Consider the following 17,053-nt stretch of genomic DNA (forward strand, 5'->3'; position numbering starts at 1 on the left):
ATCTGTAGAGATCAGCTCAAAGACAAAAATCTTGTTTTTTCGTTTCAACTCGAAAAAAAACAGAGCCTTGAAATCGCACAGCCTAAATATTCTAGTGAGCTATATTTATTTTTTATTAATTTTTTGTTGTAAGTATATTAATTCCATGGGCGCCGTTTTAATTTTTTTTTCAGACATAAAAAGAAGATAATTTTATATGGCAAAGGTAAAGCAAAATCCTGCATAAGGCCTACTTTTTACACGTGAGAATTTTTTCAGTTATGAGGAAACGATTCGGAGAGAGAGTGCAAATATAAAAATAAAGAACTATGATTTAGAACATAATTTATTACAGAAAAAATGTTTACATGTCTAAAATAACTAATTACCAATAAATAACGTTAAAATTGTCAATTTCTCATTAAAAAAACCTAATTCCAGTTGCTCCAAATAAAAAAAGTTTAAATTTAAAACAAACAAAACATGGAGCAATCATTACACACACATTTGTATTTGTACGATATACGAATAAAAGGACTTTTCACTTATTTTCAATACCATAATCAAAGATATAATTATTATTGAATAGTTGGGGCCAAATTCAATCAATTAGTTTTGGTTAAAGTCCCAAAAATCTATTAATTTTAACATTATATTAAAACAGTTTATCTGGCCCATAATGAAAAAGAATTTTAAATGATAGTAAAAGTTATGTAAAGTATATTATATAGAGATCAAAAAAGAGATTTAACAATTCTAATATAATTATTTCTGTATAAAGTGTAATTTACGTTGAGTGATATTTAAAAAATCAGTAGCAAAATCCTATAGAAAATGATACAATATATTTTATAACTTAATGTTGTATTAGTTTACGCGACATAAAACTTAAAGTAACAAGTGATAAACTAGTTTACTTATCAAAACCACAGTTTGATCCATCCAAATCCTTCCGATGTTTATCCTTCAGCCTTTCATGTCAATAAATATTTGTACACACCTTAAAATACAAACATATCAATAAATGGGAATTCAGTGCAAGTTTAATTTGAACTACAATTATCTGATTCCCAATAGCAATATAGCATATCCAAAGAAAGCTTAAGTTTACTTACAAATTAATGTGTTGTGATGAAAATATAATGGCAATAATAGCTTACGCTAATCTATGTACTCTTAACAACACTCTAGTAGTCTTAATTTAAAACATGAATAATGGGAAATTTTACACTGAAAAACTCCCCTTATACTAAAAAAAACTATGATATACCTAAATGAAACTGTCATACAGATAACGGTTATGAAAATAGGCAACTTGTGCAATGTATTTAATGTTATTTGTATAAATTTCTGAATAAGATGTTTTTATTTAGTAAAACATTAACATTATTATTTTTATATGTATTTAAAATGCGAATTGAATAAATTGTGTACTGTAAAGACAAAAATGATTATTCTGTGTAAATATATAATCTATGCATTCATTTTATATCATTCACAACACTAGTATCCATTGTGTTGTGCTATATTATAAAAATTACTGACAGTTTTTTACATACTACTATATACATTGCAATTAAAAGCTTTAAAAAGTTATAGAATCAACGTCCAAGACCGATTTGAGCAGGTAATTAAAAAATTAAAGACAGAAGTACTTATAGAATTACATGGAAACACATAGCACCACCAATCTTACTTTGTGATAAGTTCTTCCAAAAAGTTGTGATCCATTCATACTTGCATTTGTAACACTGTTCACATTCACTTTGCACTTTACACTTAACAGCATGAAGCAGTCTCTTATAGGGAAGATGATTTAGTAGAGTGGTGTAGAGTGGTAGTCGGGGGTCAGCGTATGAGGCAGGTGAGGCAGAGCTCAGCGGAGCCAATGCAGTCGTCGTGGCAGAAGGCGCCACACTTCTTGCAGAGTATCATGGCTCGCAAGTTGCACACGCAAGCGTCGTCCGCGCCCACGCTGCGACATCTCGACACGTTCTAGAACAAATACACCCAGTTTTTTACTCAAGGAACAATCAGAGTAAAGGTTTTCGCGCGTATATAATTTGATTTTTATCTATGAGCCTAAATGACTTAACTTAATGTTTAATGGTCACTATGGGCATAAGTATAAATTCAGACTCAGAGTCTACTTATGCATAGTTAGTTGCAGTAAAAGTTAAGGCCACTTACAACATTCGTGTTTAGATTTGACGGCGGCGCACTGGACGCTCTAGGTATCACGTTAGGGGTTCTTTGTACTAGGATATATTGCCCCATGTTATTTGAGCGATTTTCATTTACCTGAAACAATGTTATTTGTTATCAATAGGCAAGTTTTTGCTTACTGATAACAGCCTATACAATGTGGAACAAGTTTTTTTTTAATATGACAATTATGAATTAAATGTTGAATAAGTTTGAATTAATGAATGAACTAGCTGTTCTCTGCAGCTTCATGGACATCAAATTTTTAAATCGTACTTCTTTGCTGCCATTGGCTTGTAGTTTTTATTTGAGTTTCGCATGTCATTTTTTCTAATTTGTTAACTCCCTGAATTTTAAAGCATGAAAATATATAGCCTATTGCATGGCTTTTTAATAAAGAAAGAATTATTCTAAATATGCTGTGATTAGTGCCATCCTTCACAACGAAGTGCGTGTTTACAATATTATCTATACTAATACTATGAAGAGGAAAGATTTATATTTTTTTACATAACTCAAAAAATACTAGACCGACTTCAAAAATTCTTTCACTGTTAAAATGTTACTTTACATCTGAGTAACATAGGCTAACATCTTTAAATTTTTATTACCACATGGACGAAGTCGCGTGCAGCAGCTAGTATTAAGTATAGATATACATAAACATAGTTATACCTCAGTGTGTGGTACGACGGGCGGCGGCAGCTGTCGCACCATGACGGGCGGGTGCGGGTGCGGCGGCGGCGGGCGCGGCGCGCGCGGCTGGCGGGTGAGCAGCGCGGGCGGCGGCCGCAGCTGGCCGCGCAGTGCGTCGCGGTTGGGGCTGTTCTGTATCACCGCCTGGCAGATCTGATAGCTGCGCTCCAAGTTTACTGCGCCCGGCGGCACCTTGTTACAACTACGGCTTCTGAAATTCACAAATAAAAAACGAATTGACTTATTGTTACAGACACTAATTTTAAAAAAAACTTTACATATCATTATCATCAACCTGCCCTTGTCCTTCCTTACATATTTATTAACTGTCTTATCTGATTTCACACCCTTCTTACATATCTCTTACATTACATACACACCTGTTTGATTCCTTTCCGGATTTAGATTTTTTCCCAGTACTTCTTACACTTTGTGTAACCGTAGTAGAATTAATTGTTGGATTACATACAGTTGAGCTCGAAACAATGCTATTAGCAGGCTCGGTTTCTTGCTTCAAATCCTTCATAGAGTGACAACTCTCCGATGAGTTTGATGATTCCATGTTAAAATTTGCATCCCTCTCTTCTTTATACATAGAATTTTCATCATTCATATTCATATCTTCCAAGCTCGCTTTAGAATCTTCACTAACGTATTTAGAATTTTCATTGTTTACACATGAAAAATTGTGCATCGTTATAATACTTTCGGTGCTAGTCCAATCATTTTCATTCTTCCATGATACAGCTGAGTTTTTTGGTTTTGCAGCATCCTGCATGTTGTCATCAGGGTATGATACCATCTGTTAAATTTTGTTTTATATTACGCAATTGGAAATTGACAGCCAAACCCAATAATCTACGAAATAAGTACAAAAAAGGGCTGATGGACCTTAAAATAATATAAAAGGTTTTTGTTGCTGTTATAAGTTAAATTTGTAGAAGAAAAATTAAATTAAAAACCTTAGGTATGTAGGGAGATTTATTGGATTCTGTTATTATACCAGTATTATAAAGAGCTAAGATGTGCATTTTTAAATTTTTGGATTTTTTATGCATGGAAATAAGTCAAAAAGTACTGAACAAAATTAAAAAAAAACTGTACCATTAAAAAGCTATGTCATAGCTGAGTAACGTAGCATATATTTTCTACTATTTTTTAATTCCATGTGTACAAAGTCGCTAGCACCAGCTAGTAAATAATTAAAGTAAACAATCTACTTACTGTAGAATTTGACACTTCCATCATTGGTATTGATGGATTTTGATTCATTGGCATTGTTACAACAGCTGTTACATCTGTAAATCACATATATATTTAACAACAATAATACTTCACAAGAACAATATTTGTAACACTAGAAATGTTTATACTGAACTACCCACACATGTCAAATTACACAAATCAATAATGTTTGCTTACTTGTTTCATTCATGTATGAAGACAGTTCCATTAGATCAGGATGAGGAGTATATTTGTTTTCCTCAGTTTCTGTAAAAAAAACAGTATTCAATAATATATATTTAGGGAAAAACATGTCTTATTATACCTTGTTCTTTATGTAGTTTGTTTTGATGTTAACATAAGATTTTCCTCTATAAGAACTAATTGGAATTTGTATTAGAATTACAACAGTTTATTAATTCAGTTTGTAATTGTTTCACAAAAAATGAGAGCTGGGGAGATAAAGGTTTGGATAATTTACATAACTAGATGTTTGAATGTGGAAGACGTAAGAGAGGTGGTGTCAGGACAGCGCCAAATGGAAGTCCTCAGTCTCTGCCTACCCCTCTGGGTTACAGGCGCAAGTTGTGTTGTCTTTTCTTGTTAATGCCCATAAAGCCTTTAATCACAAAAACAACTGTAATAATTAACAGTTTTCCTTGTAGTTTTTTTATTAAGTTGATATGAATTTTGTTACAAGATTTCTCACCATTTTTATGGTAACTACAGTTTGTAGATGCAGATATTTACTTACGAGATTTTGAACCTTGTTTTAATGAATACAGGAATCTAGTTGTAAACTGACGAAATAATTAAAATAACAGAATTTTATATTAATTAAAGTTAAACAATCCCTTTAAAACTAAAGAAAATACAGAATTAAAATTGATTATTTTGCACCATGAATAGTTGCCACTAAACACAATATTAGTATTACATATTTAACATAACTTTAACATACTTTCCAAAAGTTATCAAATTGAGTGCCACCAATATGCCTTTAAAGTTCATTTTCTTATTTAAAACCAAAGCAGTTAAATGTTGCAAGCAAATTTATGAGAATTTGAAGAGTAAAGCAAATTAATTTTCACTTACGTGGAGTTAGAATGGAAAGGCCTCCTGTCTCCATTATAAATGATTCTGCATCTTTGAAGTGGTCATCATAATAATTCGAGGTTATGTTATCTTCAGGTCTATTTTTATCTTCATTTTTAATTTCATCATTTGTTTTATTTTTTAAATGTTCATCAGTGTTAGTCTCTGCACTCTGACATTCCATATGTTTAACAGATTCAATGTTTTGTTGAGGCTCTTCAATACTATTGATAGGCAGATTGTTACATGGAGATTCCCTTTGTGTGTTAAATTCTTCTTTAACAATTTCTCTGCAAGATTCACTTGCATTTACATCTTTTTTATTATCCTTGTTTATATTTTGACTAGCAGATGTGTGTTCTACATCTTCAATTGTACTTTCACATTCAATTTCATTCTTATAAGTCTCATTTACAATTGGAACATTATTTATGCGACTTCCTATTTTCAAACTGGACATGGATGAAATACTTCTTTCATCATATTCATAAGCTGAAGTTGTAGCCTTACTATCTTCACTGTTAGTATCAGCATTATCATGTCCAGGAAAGGTGCTGACCTCGACACTTTGACATGTTGGTTCATTTCCATAAATTGTTTCATTGTCAGAGCAGTTGCTACTTGGCTGTTCCGCATCCCGTGTCAGAAAATTAGAATTATCAGTGGCATAATCATCTTCATACCTGATTCTCTTAGTGAACCTGTAATCGCTATTGTCACTACTTAGTCTTTTAGTAGGTTCAGGATAGATAGTATCTGAATCAGTTGCTTTCTCCTCTTTGCAATCTTTGGAAATGCTGGTTTCTTTTATAGTTATTACACTTATGTCCAATTCTTGCTTTATTTCACTGCGTTCAGTTTCATCAGGCAGTAATAAAGGATCCACAGGTGTTGAATCTTCTATTCTGGGTGCAGAAGATGAATCTGAGAAGGTGAAATCTAATTGACAGTCAACATAACCTTGGTTATTGTTTTTCAAATGTTTTAGAGGGAGTAAATCTGGGACTGGTACTGTAGATTTTGAACCAACACTAACTGATTCATCAATTGTATCTTCCACCCTAGCAGAGGACCTTGTCACTGCACCTACTGACCTCATTTTTTTACTGGTACTTGAAGATTTACTCTTCTTAATTTTTGGTACAGTACTGCTACTAGTTATTGAAGCTGTAGGTCGTAATTTGATGGTTGTTTTCAATGACGGTCTTTCAGAATTAATATTTATTGAAGATTTTTCTTTCCGAGATTTTTCTCCCCAAAAGGGTTCAAAATGTTTTAATTTCCATGGATCAATTTTGCTTTTCTCTTTTTCAGCTTCAGTTTTCATTTTCTGTTGATTTTCTGGTGTAAACTCGCCACCCGAAAGGCAGTCTTGCCATTCCAAGCAAGCTCTCGCAAAGAACTCATTATTTAGACTAGATGAACTTAATCTTCCAGAAGTACTTGGTCTATCAACACTTGGCAGCAATTGACCTAACTTATATTGGTATAAAGGTGGTAAAAGAGAAAATGTGTGCTTGTTTAATAATGCCCTTATATTTGTGTTTACTAATATTGAGTCAGGTGTTTCTAAGTCAATACAGCCTTCTCTTGTTTGCTGTAATTGTGCAGCAGTTGACAGCTTCTTTCCACTTCTTTTCCTTGGTTTTATGCAAAAGCCAGGTATGCTCGCTAAAACCTCTCGCATAGTTGACGGTCTGTTAGAATTAGTATTTGAATCAGTGTACGATGTAGCCGCAGTCCACTCACGACTTTCTGGTGGCGGTGGAGGAGGCAGAGGCTTAACTATTATCCTGGGAAGTGGTCGTGAATGATTTGAACTCTTTTTTCTCCTTTTTGATTGCTTTCTTGAGGAATGTTTACTGGATTTCTCACCATCTTGGGGTATTCGAATGACAGAAAATTGTTCGTTATTGTTGCAAGTCAAATATTTACTTTCAGACGAATTATCGGAATAATCCATGCTGTTCTCAGCCTGATTCAAAGGCGATACGTCTAATTCCATGTTGCTAAAGTATTGTACTTGTACTCTATCACATGTAACATAAAATACCAGTTATAAATTCAACGTAGAATTATAGCAGCCGACAACTATTATTTCAACCCATAATGAGCAAATTTACAATCCTTGTAAGTTTTTTATATTGTTTATCATATTACGACAATGTGTAGTATTTAATCATCACTTTTTTCCAACAAGTCAAGGTTGAAGAGCATTACATTCATCGTTTTTTCACAACAGAATAGCAAAAATCAAAATGTCACAACAACGCAGAAAATGGATTCCGTTACGTTCCAATTTTCTTGTATTAGAAAATTGATTTTAATGAATGTAATATTTCATTAACAAGTTACTATTTTTTAATATATAGTTATATTTTTCCTATTAAAAGAAACAACAAACGTATAAATAATAAAATAAAAACCACAAATTGAACATGTTAAATTAGATTTAGAACAAACAATTTACAAAACATTTCAATGGATATTTAAATCTTTAGAAGTTTAACGTAATGTAACAACCTTATAAATGATCAATTTAAGTTCTACTAATCTAAACAAAAGTTAATTTATTATTTCTAAACGATAAAGTGCAGCATTATTCCGCAACGGCAATTTTGGCTTGCGGAACGGAAAGAAGCATCGGCAGCCATTTTGTTTCTGCTTTGCCGTGTCTTTCATTGAAGGCATTGTGTAAATGTGTTAAATTTAGTAGCAATTGATATTATTTGCTATTAGCAAGTTAACGCTTATTGTAATTTCTACTGAAAGTATCTATTAATAAGTGTATTTAAAATGGGTCGAGGAAGGTAAGTGTACTTATGAAGCCTTATTACATGTTCGCATTTTTCAATGTTTCATATCTTTTATCGCGTTGCTTTAAATGATGCATTTCCTCAGAGACCGTAGCCGTGACAGACGTCGTAGCCGGAGCAGAAGCAGGAGTAGAAGTCGTAGTCGTAGTCCTCGTTATGGGTTAGGGTCGGGCGGTGGTGGCGGCGCTTACGGCGGTGGGCGTCGCAGTAATCCTGGTGCGAATCTGCGCAAACCCAAATGGGATTTAAGCCGATTGAAACCTTTCAAAAAAGATTTCTATGTTCCTCACAAAGACGTTGAAAATAGGTCCGATTCGGAGGTGGAATCTTGGAGAAGCGACAATGAGATCACCCTTAAAGGTCGAAATATCCCAAAACCGACGTTGACTTTTGATGAGGCTGGTTTCCCTGATTATGTTATGGATGAAATTGATAAAATGGGATTCAACAAACCTACGCCCATCCAAGCACAAGGTTGGCCCATTGCCCTTAGTGGATATGATATGGTTGGTATTGCTTCGACTGGATCTGGTAAAACACTTTCTTACATTTTGCCTGCCATTGTTCATATTAATAATCAACCAAAGTCTAGTAGAGGCGATGGACCTATTGCATTAGTTTTAGCACCAACAAGAGAATTGGCGCAACAAATACAAGAAGTGTGTGATAAATTTGCAAACACTTCAAAAATACATAACACTTGTTTATTTGGTGGTGCCCCTAAAGGACCTCAAGCAAGAGACCTAGATGCAGGTGTGGAAATTGTAATTGCAACACCTGGACGTCTTTTAGATTTTTTGGAAAGTGGTAGAACCAATTTAAAGAGGTGCACATATTTAGTCTTGGATGAAGCTGATAGGATGTTGGACATGGGTTTTGAGCCTCAGATCAGAAAGATCATTGAACAGATTAGACCCGATCGTCAAACGCTCATGTGGTCTGCTACATGGCCAAGAGAGGTTCAAAGTCTTGCATCAGAATTCCTCAAAGACTATCTACAGATTAATGTAGGCTCTCTGCAATTGGCTGCTAACCATAATATTTTGCAAATCATAGATGTCTGTATGGAATATGAAAAAGAAACTAAATTAAGTACACTTTTGAAAGAAATTATGGCTGAAAAAGAAAATAAGACTATAATATTTATAGAAACTAAACGTCGAGTTGATGATATTACTAGAAAAATGAAAAGAGATGGGTATGTTCACAAAAGATTTAAAATTTATGGTAATGTAAATTGCAGTAAAAGTTTTGCTAAAACTCTATTTTTTACAGATGGCCAGCTGTGTGTATACATGGAGACAAGTCTCAACATGAGCGTGATTGGGTATTGCAAGGTATGATGACAGTTAAAGTCTGCAGCTTTAATAATCTTATGTTGAATGTATAATTTTTATAATTGATAATACCGAAATACATAATTACATTTTTATTTTTAATAAAAGTTCAAAAAAAGAGTTTAAAATGGTAGTATTTAAAATATAAATCGAGAAGCGGTGTCGGACTGGACTAAGCAAGTTGAGAGTAGAGAAGTAAACAGTTGGTGAAGATGTGTCTGCATGTGCAGGCCGTGGAGACTGCGGCTGGGCGGCGGAGGCGGCGGCAAGCGCGCGCACGTCGCCGCTAAGCCTCGCCTGCGGCCGCTCCCGCCTCTAGTCCAAGGGGCTAAGCCCTATGCACTCTGACTTGTCACCGCGGCTAGTCTGAGCCGCTTCTCGCGCGTTCGGCGCGCTGGGGTCCGCCCCACGCCGCCCCTCGCCGCCGCGCCGTCGACGGCGACGGTGCGCAGGCGCAGCGCCCGGCTGCCGGGCTCCGGCCTCTCCAGCGCCCGGCCCGGCTCGCCCCGGCCCGGCCCGGCACGCCCCGGCACGGCGCCTCTGTTCTCTCTCGCGCCGCCCCGGTCGGCACCTCGCTCTTACTTGATTTTTTTATGAGCATTATCAGCCATTTTTATTAAGGGATCTGTATTTATTAGTAAGTTTTCGGAAATAACACATAGCATATAAATGCGATACTCTTAGGTATATATGTATATATTTGTTCCATTGAATTTTATATTATGAACATAAAGAAGTAAATAATTTTTTATCAAATAAAATTACTTATTTCTCTTTGACAGTTTATCATCTATCGAGTTCTTTAGTTAAGATATTAGCAAATATTAGTTAATATAATTTATTTACATAGACATGAAATAAAAAATACAGACCATATTAGGACACGTTTTTTTTCAGTAATTTATTCTAAAGAGCTAAGAAGCTCTTGCTTTTGAAACAATATTCTACATGTGTATCTATTTTACAGATTTTCGCAGTGGAAAAGCTCCTATTCTTGTAGCTACAGATGTTGCTGCTAGAGGTTTAGGTATGTTTTTGTATATATTTCATTCTTGTGTTTTTTTTGTGACTCTAATGTATTAGTTTTACTATAGTTTAATATTAGTTCCTCATTTAATTAAGATGAAAATTATATCTTTCAGATGTCGACGATGTAAAGTTTGTCATTAATTTTGATTATCCAAGTAATTCAGAAGATTACGTCCACCGCATTGGAAGAACAGGAAGAACCAATAAAACTGGAACTGCCTATACCTTTTTTACACCTTCAAATGCCGCCAAAGCAGGCGATCTCATGTCAGTACTAAAAGAAGCTAAACAAGTTGTAAACCCCAAATTACAAGAACTCGCAGAGCGCGGCGGCGGCGGTGGCCGGCGTAAGTGTTTGCTTGTAATGCAATTTTGACTGGATGGAGTTTATAACAAAAAAAATTGTGTATACTTCTAAACAGTTACTAGTCTTTAACCATGAAAAATTTTTTGCACTCCACGATTGCTTCAAATTCTAAAATTTCAGCTTTAAAATACTAAACAAAATTCCTTGTTTAGGTCACCGTGGGCGAGGCGGAAGATACCGGCGGGGAGGTCGTCGCTCGCGGTCGCGGTCCCGCTCCCGCCGCCGCCGCAGTCGCTCGCGCTCCCGCTCGCGGGACCGCCGCCGCCGCCGACACAGCTCGTCGCGCTCTTCACGCAGCAAATCTTCAAGATCGTCGAAAAGCCATTCGCGATCCCGTTCCCGCTCCCGGACACGTTCGCGCAGCCGCTCTCGTTCAGGCAAGTGCAGTCCGTTGAAGGACACCACTAACGCTGTACCGAAGCCTCCGACTCAAGCTCTGCTGCCCACGCCAAAGCCACTCTTACCCACTCCAATCGGTCCTCAGCTTCCTGTGTCACAAAACGATAAGTATAATGGCAAATGTTCCACAACTCCTATTCGAAATGAAAATTTAAATACTAGAGGAAATAGCAGATCTGTAAATGATAATGTCACAAATGATGTCCCACAACAGCAATCTAATCAAATTCCGCCGTTAATGGCGCTCAATCCACAAATGTGTGTGCCTCCTCCCATGACTGGTCCAGGGTTTATTATGCCGCAATACTTTCCACCTGATCAGTATGGAATGATGATTCCACCTTTCGCTACCGCTCCGATTATGACCACCGCCAACTGGGCGGCCCCACCTCCGCCGCCTCCACCCCCTCCTGCACCCAACACCTCCAACAATGTCAACAACTACAACCAAGGGCAAAGTGGCTATGGAGAAAGCAGCTTGGAGTCAGATTCCAGGAAGCGAGGTGGCCGTTCTGGCGGCCTTGGAAGCTCGAGCTCTTATGGGCCGAGCTCGGGTGGGCTCGGCTCAGGCGGCTTAGGCTCAGGCTCAGGCTCAGGCTGCGGCCTGGGCTCCGACGGGGGCCTGGGCTCCGGCGGAGGCCTGGGCTCAGGTCGTGGCGACGATCGCGGCTATGGTGGTGGCCTCGGTTCTAGCGGAGGCCTTGGCTCTGATGACGCCACGTCAGCATCGCGATCGCGAGGAGGCCGCGACAGACGTCGTCGCGGCCGAGGACATGACGACGACTCGGAAGGTCCGGGTGGTGGCCTCGGTTCCTATGGATCCGGCGGCCTTGATGGTGGCCTGGGTCAGGCTTACGGAATGCCCTCTGGCGGTGCCGATGTGCCCCATGGGAGTCAACCGCCGCGCCTCCTGCCCCAGCCCGGCGACGACTACTTTACACAGGGAGCCAATTTTACAGCATATGGCTCTTACGGTCCTAAAAATAAAAGAAACCAAGGCGACGGTATTGACAATAATGACGCATATCAAAACGAAAGTAATTATAATAATGGTATGGATTTCTATAATCAACAAAACATGGGTCCTGGAAGACCTTTTGGTTTAGGTTCGGACCAGAATGGTTCCAACGAGGCGCTGGTGAATGGCTCCATGGGGTACAATAATAACCGCCAGAGGAATCGCCAACGGCGGTGAAAACACCGAGGTTTGTTATACTGAAACCAATCCGAACTCACACTCTTACATATCACATATTTATCCAAAATTCACTGATAACATTAACTTGGGTGTATCTGAGTTTATTATTGTAGGTCGCAATTGCTATATGACCCTATTATGTCTGTTAATCTAACTTAGCATGTAAAGAAACACATAATTTAACCAAAATGTTTTATCATTACAGAGAATGGCTACAATGGTGACTCGCGCCGACGCAGAAGACGCTGAAATTACGTCGAAAAGAAAGTGGAGAACAAAAACTCTAGTAGTGTTTAAGTTTATTGGACAACATAGAATTTCATTCCATGGATGTGTTTGTAGGCATTTCATATTGATGCTTTTAAAATTGTAACCACAAATTTAACATTTCATTAGAAAGTACCTTGTCTTTATATTTTTTTTGCACATTTATGCAAACTAAGTGATTGAGTAATTTTTTTAAGTAATATACTTATTTCAATGTATTCTGATATAATAGTGATCACACATTGTATTTAAGTTAGTATCATCAATCATGTACATTGTAAGTACATACATAAAAGTGAATATGAGCAATTTGGATTCTGAAGTTTAATACATTAAAATACTTTTTTATTGCCGTTGATTTTATTATTACCTTTATCTTGGTTTCCTAAAAATAACACTAACCCTTTTACTAGGACCGTTACTCTTAACGTCCACTGAGTAAGAATTGATCAATATAATGTCTTATACTAAGATAGTGTTCAATTCTCGACTTGTTTATCCGATTTAAAATTTCATATTTTCGAACCGACATTATAGTGGAAAACATCGTGTTGCGACTTGCACATATTTGCAAAAAAAATCAAATATTTTCACAAGTCAACCAACCCACACTGGCCCAGTGTAATTTACCTAGTAAAAAATTAGGTGAATTTTATTTATAGGACAAATAACGTCACACCAATTTTTCAGCATTTTTGACAATTTCGTTTTCTATTCAAATTAAAAGGTATGAAAAAATATAGTAAACAGTAAAACAAAGTCTTTATTTGACATTTCCAACTGGGTTGCTATGGCATTTTATGTTGCTTATTTTAGACAATATTCAATTTGTTGACTATCATGAGTTTTTCTGTAGATTTAGTATCAGAAGATTCTTTTTATGAAAATATCACGCTGGGTGTTACAAGAGTCCTTGGTTAGTATATATATATAGTATATATATTATCAATATGAGTTGGCTTTATGTTTAGGTAAAAACACAAAACCATCAGGTACTGGACCTAGTAACATTTCACTAATTTTTATCCAATCACTACAATTGCTTGAAGCCATAAGAGTCTCTAAATCATCTCTGCCTATATAAGTAGGTGGCCTTTCATTTATTTTTTGTGGTGGTCTTTCTAATAAACCTACTGGTACATATCTGTACAGGAATGATAACCATTCTAATAAAAATCTGCGCGTATTTTCAACTCCTTGAGTGTCTGAGCCCCAATGTTCAAGACCATAATTAGTAAATTTCTTAATAATTTCAAATCTTTCTTTACTGCTTATATCCCACATTCTTTGTTCCTTAATTTCTGTGAATATCCAAGGTTTAATAAGTGCACCACGACCAATCATGACGCCTTGTATTGAAGGTGCTACTTCTTTTGTTTTAACATAATCATCATAGCTTAATATATCACCATTACCATACATGGGGTGTGGTGCAACAGCTTTTGCACACATTTCTATATACTCCCAGTCTGCTGATCTAGTATATCTAGCCTCTCGTGACCTACCATGCAATGTTACAAGTGATATTCCCCATTCAAACATTCTGGGTATAATTGTATGAGCAATTTTTTTATCTTGGTACACCCCAGTTCTTATTTTTGCAGTGAATGGTATATCTAACAATTTTGAAGCAGATTTGATAGATGTCTCTAATCCAGGTAATCTATGCATCATCCCGCAACCTCCACCTTTTTTATAGATTAAATCTATAGGACATCCTAAATTTAGATCAAGAAAATCAAGTTCTGTATTTTCTTGTAATAATTGTGCTACTTTGGTGATAATGAATGCATTACTTCCACATATTTGAGCACCAAATATGTCCTCACATTCATGTCTTTTTACTAATGCCCATTCCTGTTTTAAACCTTTAATCAATGGTTCACAGAGAGCCATTTCCCCACATGTAATATCAACACCAAAATCTTTACATACTCTTCTAAAAGGTAGATTTCCCACTGTTGTGAGAGGGCTTAGATACAACTTATCACTCCAATCTATTTTCTTTTTTTCACGGGAGTTCAGTTTTATTAAATCTTCATCAGTTACTGTCCCACTGTTAACATTTTTGTTGTTATCTGTAGAGTCATTTTTTTGTGTATTCTTTATAAAACTCTTCACAATATTTTCAGCTAAACTAAAATCATATTTTTTCTTTTGCAATTGTATCTGAAGTGAACTTTGCAGTGTATTTTTGGTATCGTCTTTCCACTGTTTGATTTTATTGTCGTCAGTAATATTATAGCCCTCAGGCGTGATATGACATGAGCCAAAGCGGCATCCTATACCTCTTGGACACCTGCCTCGGATATCAAACAATCGACACTTTTCACCTATATCTTGAGGTTTCGTTTTTAAATAATCTAAAGGGTTGTGTATATATTTGCAGTTAGTAAATTGACATTTTTTTTCGTCGCTCTTACTTACGTCTAATATACTAGGGCAAGGTTTATTCTGTATTTCATCTTTGAATGTTTTAGGTCTTGCTTTATTTTGACCTCTCTTTTTGTTTTTGTGGGACGGCTCTTCATGTTTAATTTTCTTCTCTTCATATTCGTTCTCTCCATCTAGCTTTCTTTTTAAAGATGTTTCAGATTCTTGAACGGTGTTACATTTATCTGACCTTTGAATGATATATTCTGCCTTAATAGCACAAACACCTGGTGCTACATTTGTCATCTTCGGACCATTATAAATAAAATAAGGAAAATAAAATGGAAAAACTTCCTTATCGATACTCGATTTTGAGATAGAGTATGTTAGGTTAAGAAAACATGTGTTGATAGTAAGAAAACAACTTTTTGACAGATTTATTTATTCATTGAAAGTTTTTACGTGTGTTGTCATTTCATTGCTTTTTGAATGTTACTTTATTCAAAAATTACATAATAAAAAATATGTTAACTCAGATTTGAATGCATGATTTATTAAAGTATTCATTAATAATGAAAAATCATTGTTATTAAATTTAATTTAACTTGTAGAGTCTGATCCCCGTATATCAAACGTGGCAGTAGAACGACGATCGCCCTGCGATCGTATAGCTATTTCTAACTGGGAGCAAAGGCATTCGACTATTTTGCCGGATGATTTACGCAATTTTTATGCTTCTAGTGATGGATTTTTATTGACATGGAATTTTAAATATTCGGGCAAGTATAAATATTATGTCAATAAGTTTTCTCAATATGCAGTATGCTAGTATATAAAAGCAAGCAAAGTTTCTCGATGATAAGCATGTCTCTTCACGAGTTGCTAAGGGAAAGAGAGAAAGATAAACCTCGCGCGACTGCAATTTTATTAGTTTTGTTTTATACCAATGATCTATTTCCACTCTCTTCCATGAATCCATGAGGAGTTTCTATAAATAAATAATACGACACGAATGGAAATCTTAGTGGATAATGATTGGGACGGAGTTCTCCCATTTAAAAATATGAGCATTCAAGTGTAAGGAATTAGCAATAGCCATGATAATACTTTGTTGTAAAATAAAATTTATTTTTAAATAACATTTTTTGAAGATACTTTTCTACAACTGATTATATTTTAAACAGCTGATGAAATTTTGCAAGTTGGGTCTATAAAAGTAAATTCGTTAAGTGAATTATGTTTGTCTGCCGGCTTAAAAGACCTTTTGGACTTCTCGGTGACACGGAATAGTTCTGGATCACGACCAGTACTTAATCCAAAAAGCAAAGTTTTTGAATTAGATACCTGTAGAAATATCGGAAAGGTTAGTAGTTTTTTATCATTGATCGTAGGTAAGCAGTACTAAATTTCTATCTCGTGTTAACGATCGTAATCCTTCCTCAATTTTTTGTTATAGCTTATAATATAATGGCTTTTTTTTCATTAATATTTGTTCCTAGTGCGTAAATGTATATTTTTAAGCATTAAAATTTTAAATCTAGATAGATTTTTTATATATAGGTTTGCCTAATTTGTACAAACGGTAGCTGGTCCATTTGGTTAGCGACCCGCGAAGGTGCCTGGGGCTGGTTGGCGGACTCCTTCACTTGTTACTTCAGGATGTCCTTAGTACACCTCGGACTGCCGGGTTGGCAAGCCGCTTTCACGAATTTGCCTCTTATTCCTTGGGCAGAGGTAAAAATTACGCCGAGACATTTTTATAGCTGAGTTTTATTAACATTCTTTTATTCAGGTTTGTTTTATTTTAGCAACTATTTTTATTGTTGGCGCCTCACCTATTGGAGAGAGAGACTGACAGTACGAATGCGAGCGGTTCTGAAACTGGCTTGAACCATATAGATCCCAATATATTCAAGAACTCCGTTCGCCATTACAAGACAAATCGTCAACCTAATAATCAATGACCATCATGTTGTAGTTATGGTGGAATTCAAGGATAAAACATGTCGAAAGATGTGGTATTACTGAATAAAATTCTTGTGCAAAAGCAAATAAACTTTTATTTATT

At 36.0% G+C, this 17,053-nt stretch overlaps 4 protein-coding genes across 5 annotated transcripts; 2 read left to right on the plus strand and 2 right to left on the minus strand.

Moving 5' to 3' along the window:
- Nucleotides 1-415: 415 nt before the first annotated feature.
- LOC106099753 (putative Polycomb group protein ASXL3) lies at nt 416-7,469 on the minus strand. Of its 2 annotated transcripts, XM_013278396.1 has the most exons (7): nt 5,200-7,469; nt 4,303-4,371; nt 4,105-4,178; nt 3,261-3,682; nt 2,860-3,091; nt 2,170-2,280; nt 416-1,974 (listed from the first exon to the last, which is right to left on the minus strand). In XM_013278396.1, exons 1-7 carry the CDS (start codon nt 7,202-7,204, stop codon nt 1,828-1,830), a joined length of 3,060 nt encoding a protein of 1,019 aa, XP_013133850.1. In that variant the 5' UTR covers nt 7,205-7,469; the 3' UTR covers nt 416-1,827. The 2 variants fall into 2 exon arrangements, with proteins under 2 accessions (XP_013133850.1, XP_013133852.1); XM_013278398.1 differs by lacking the exon at nt 2,170-2,280.
- A 363-nt stretch (nt 7,470-7,832) lies between these two features.
- Nucleotides 7,833-12,620, plus strand: LOC106099610 (ATP-dependent RNA helicase DBP2-like). Its single transcript, XM_013278198.1, has 7 exons — nt 7,833-8,009; nt 8,101-9,213; nt 9,291-9,352; nt 10,320-10,379; nt 10,495-10,728; nt 10,901-12,352; nt 12,551-12,620. The coding sequence occupies exons 1-6, from the start codon at nt 7,996-7,998 to the stop codon at nt 12,340-12,342; spliced, it is 2,925 nt and encodes a 974-aa protein (XP_013133652.1). The 5' UTR covers nt 7,833-7,995; the 3' UTR covers nt 12,343-12,352; nt 12,551-12,620.
- Nucleotides 12,621-13,348: 728 nt separating this feature from the next.
- Nucleotides 13,349-17,051, plus strand: LOC106099613. The gene is made up of 5 exons (XM_013278202.1): nt 13,349-13,528; nt 15,597-15,764; nt 16,170-16,348; nt 16,546-16,719; nt 16,794-17,051. Exons 1-5 carry the CDS (start codon nt 13,453-13,455, stop codon nt 16,947-16,949), a joined length of 753 nt encoding a protein of 250 aa, XP_013133656.1. The 5' UTR covers nt 13,349-13,452; the 3' UTR covers nt 16,950-17,051.
- On the minus strand, nt 13,358-15,389 carry LOC106099612 (tRNA-dihydrouridine(47) synthase [NAD(P)(+)]-like). Its single transcript, XM_013278201.1, has one exon. The coding sequence runs from the start codon at nt 15,289-15,291 to the stop codon at nt 13,558-13,560; it is 1,734 nt and encodes a 577-aa protein (XP_013133655.1). The 5' UTR covers nt 15,292-15,389; the 3' UTR covers nt 13,358-13,557.
- Nucleotides 17,052-17,053: the final 2 nt, after the last annotated feature.

The sequence above is a fragment of the Papilio polytes genome, unplaced genomic scaffold (genome assembly GCF_000836215.1).
Source record: "Papilio polytes unplaced genomic scaffold, Ppol_1.0 DF824102.1, whole genome shotgun sequence".
Classification (NCBI taxonomy): Eukaryota; Metazoa; Arthropoda; class Insecta; order Lepidoptera; family Papilionidae; genus Papilio; species Papilio polytes.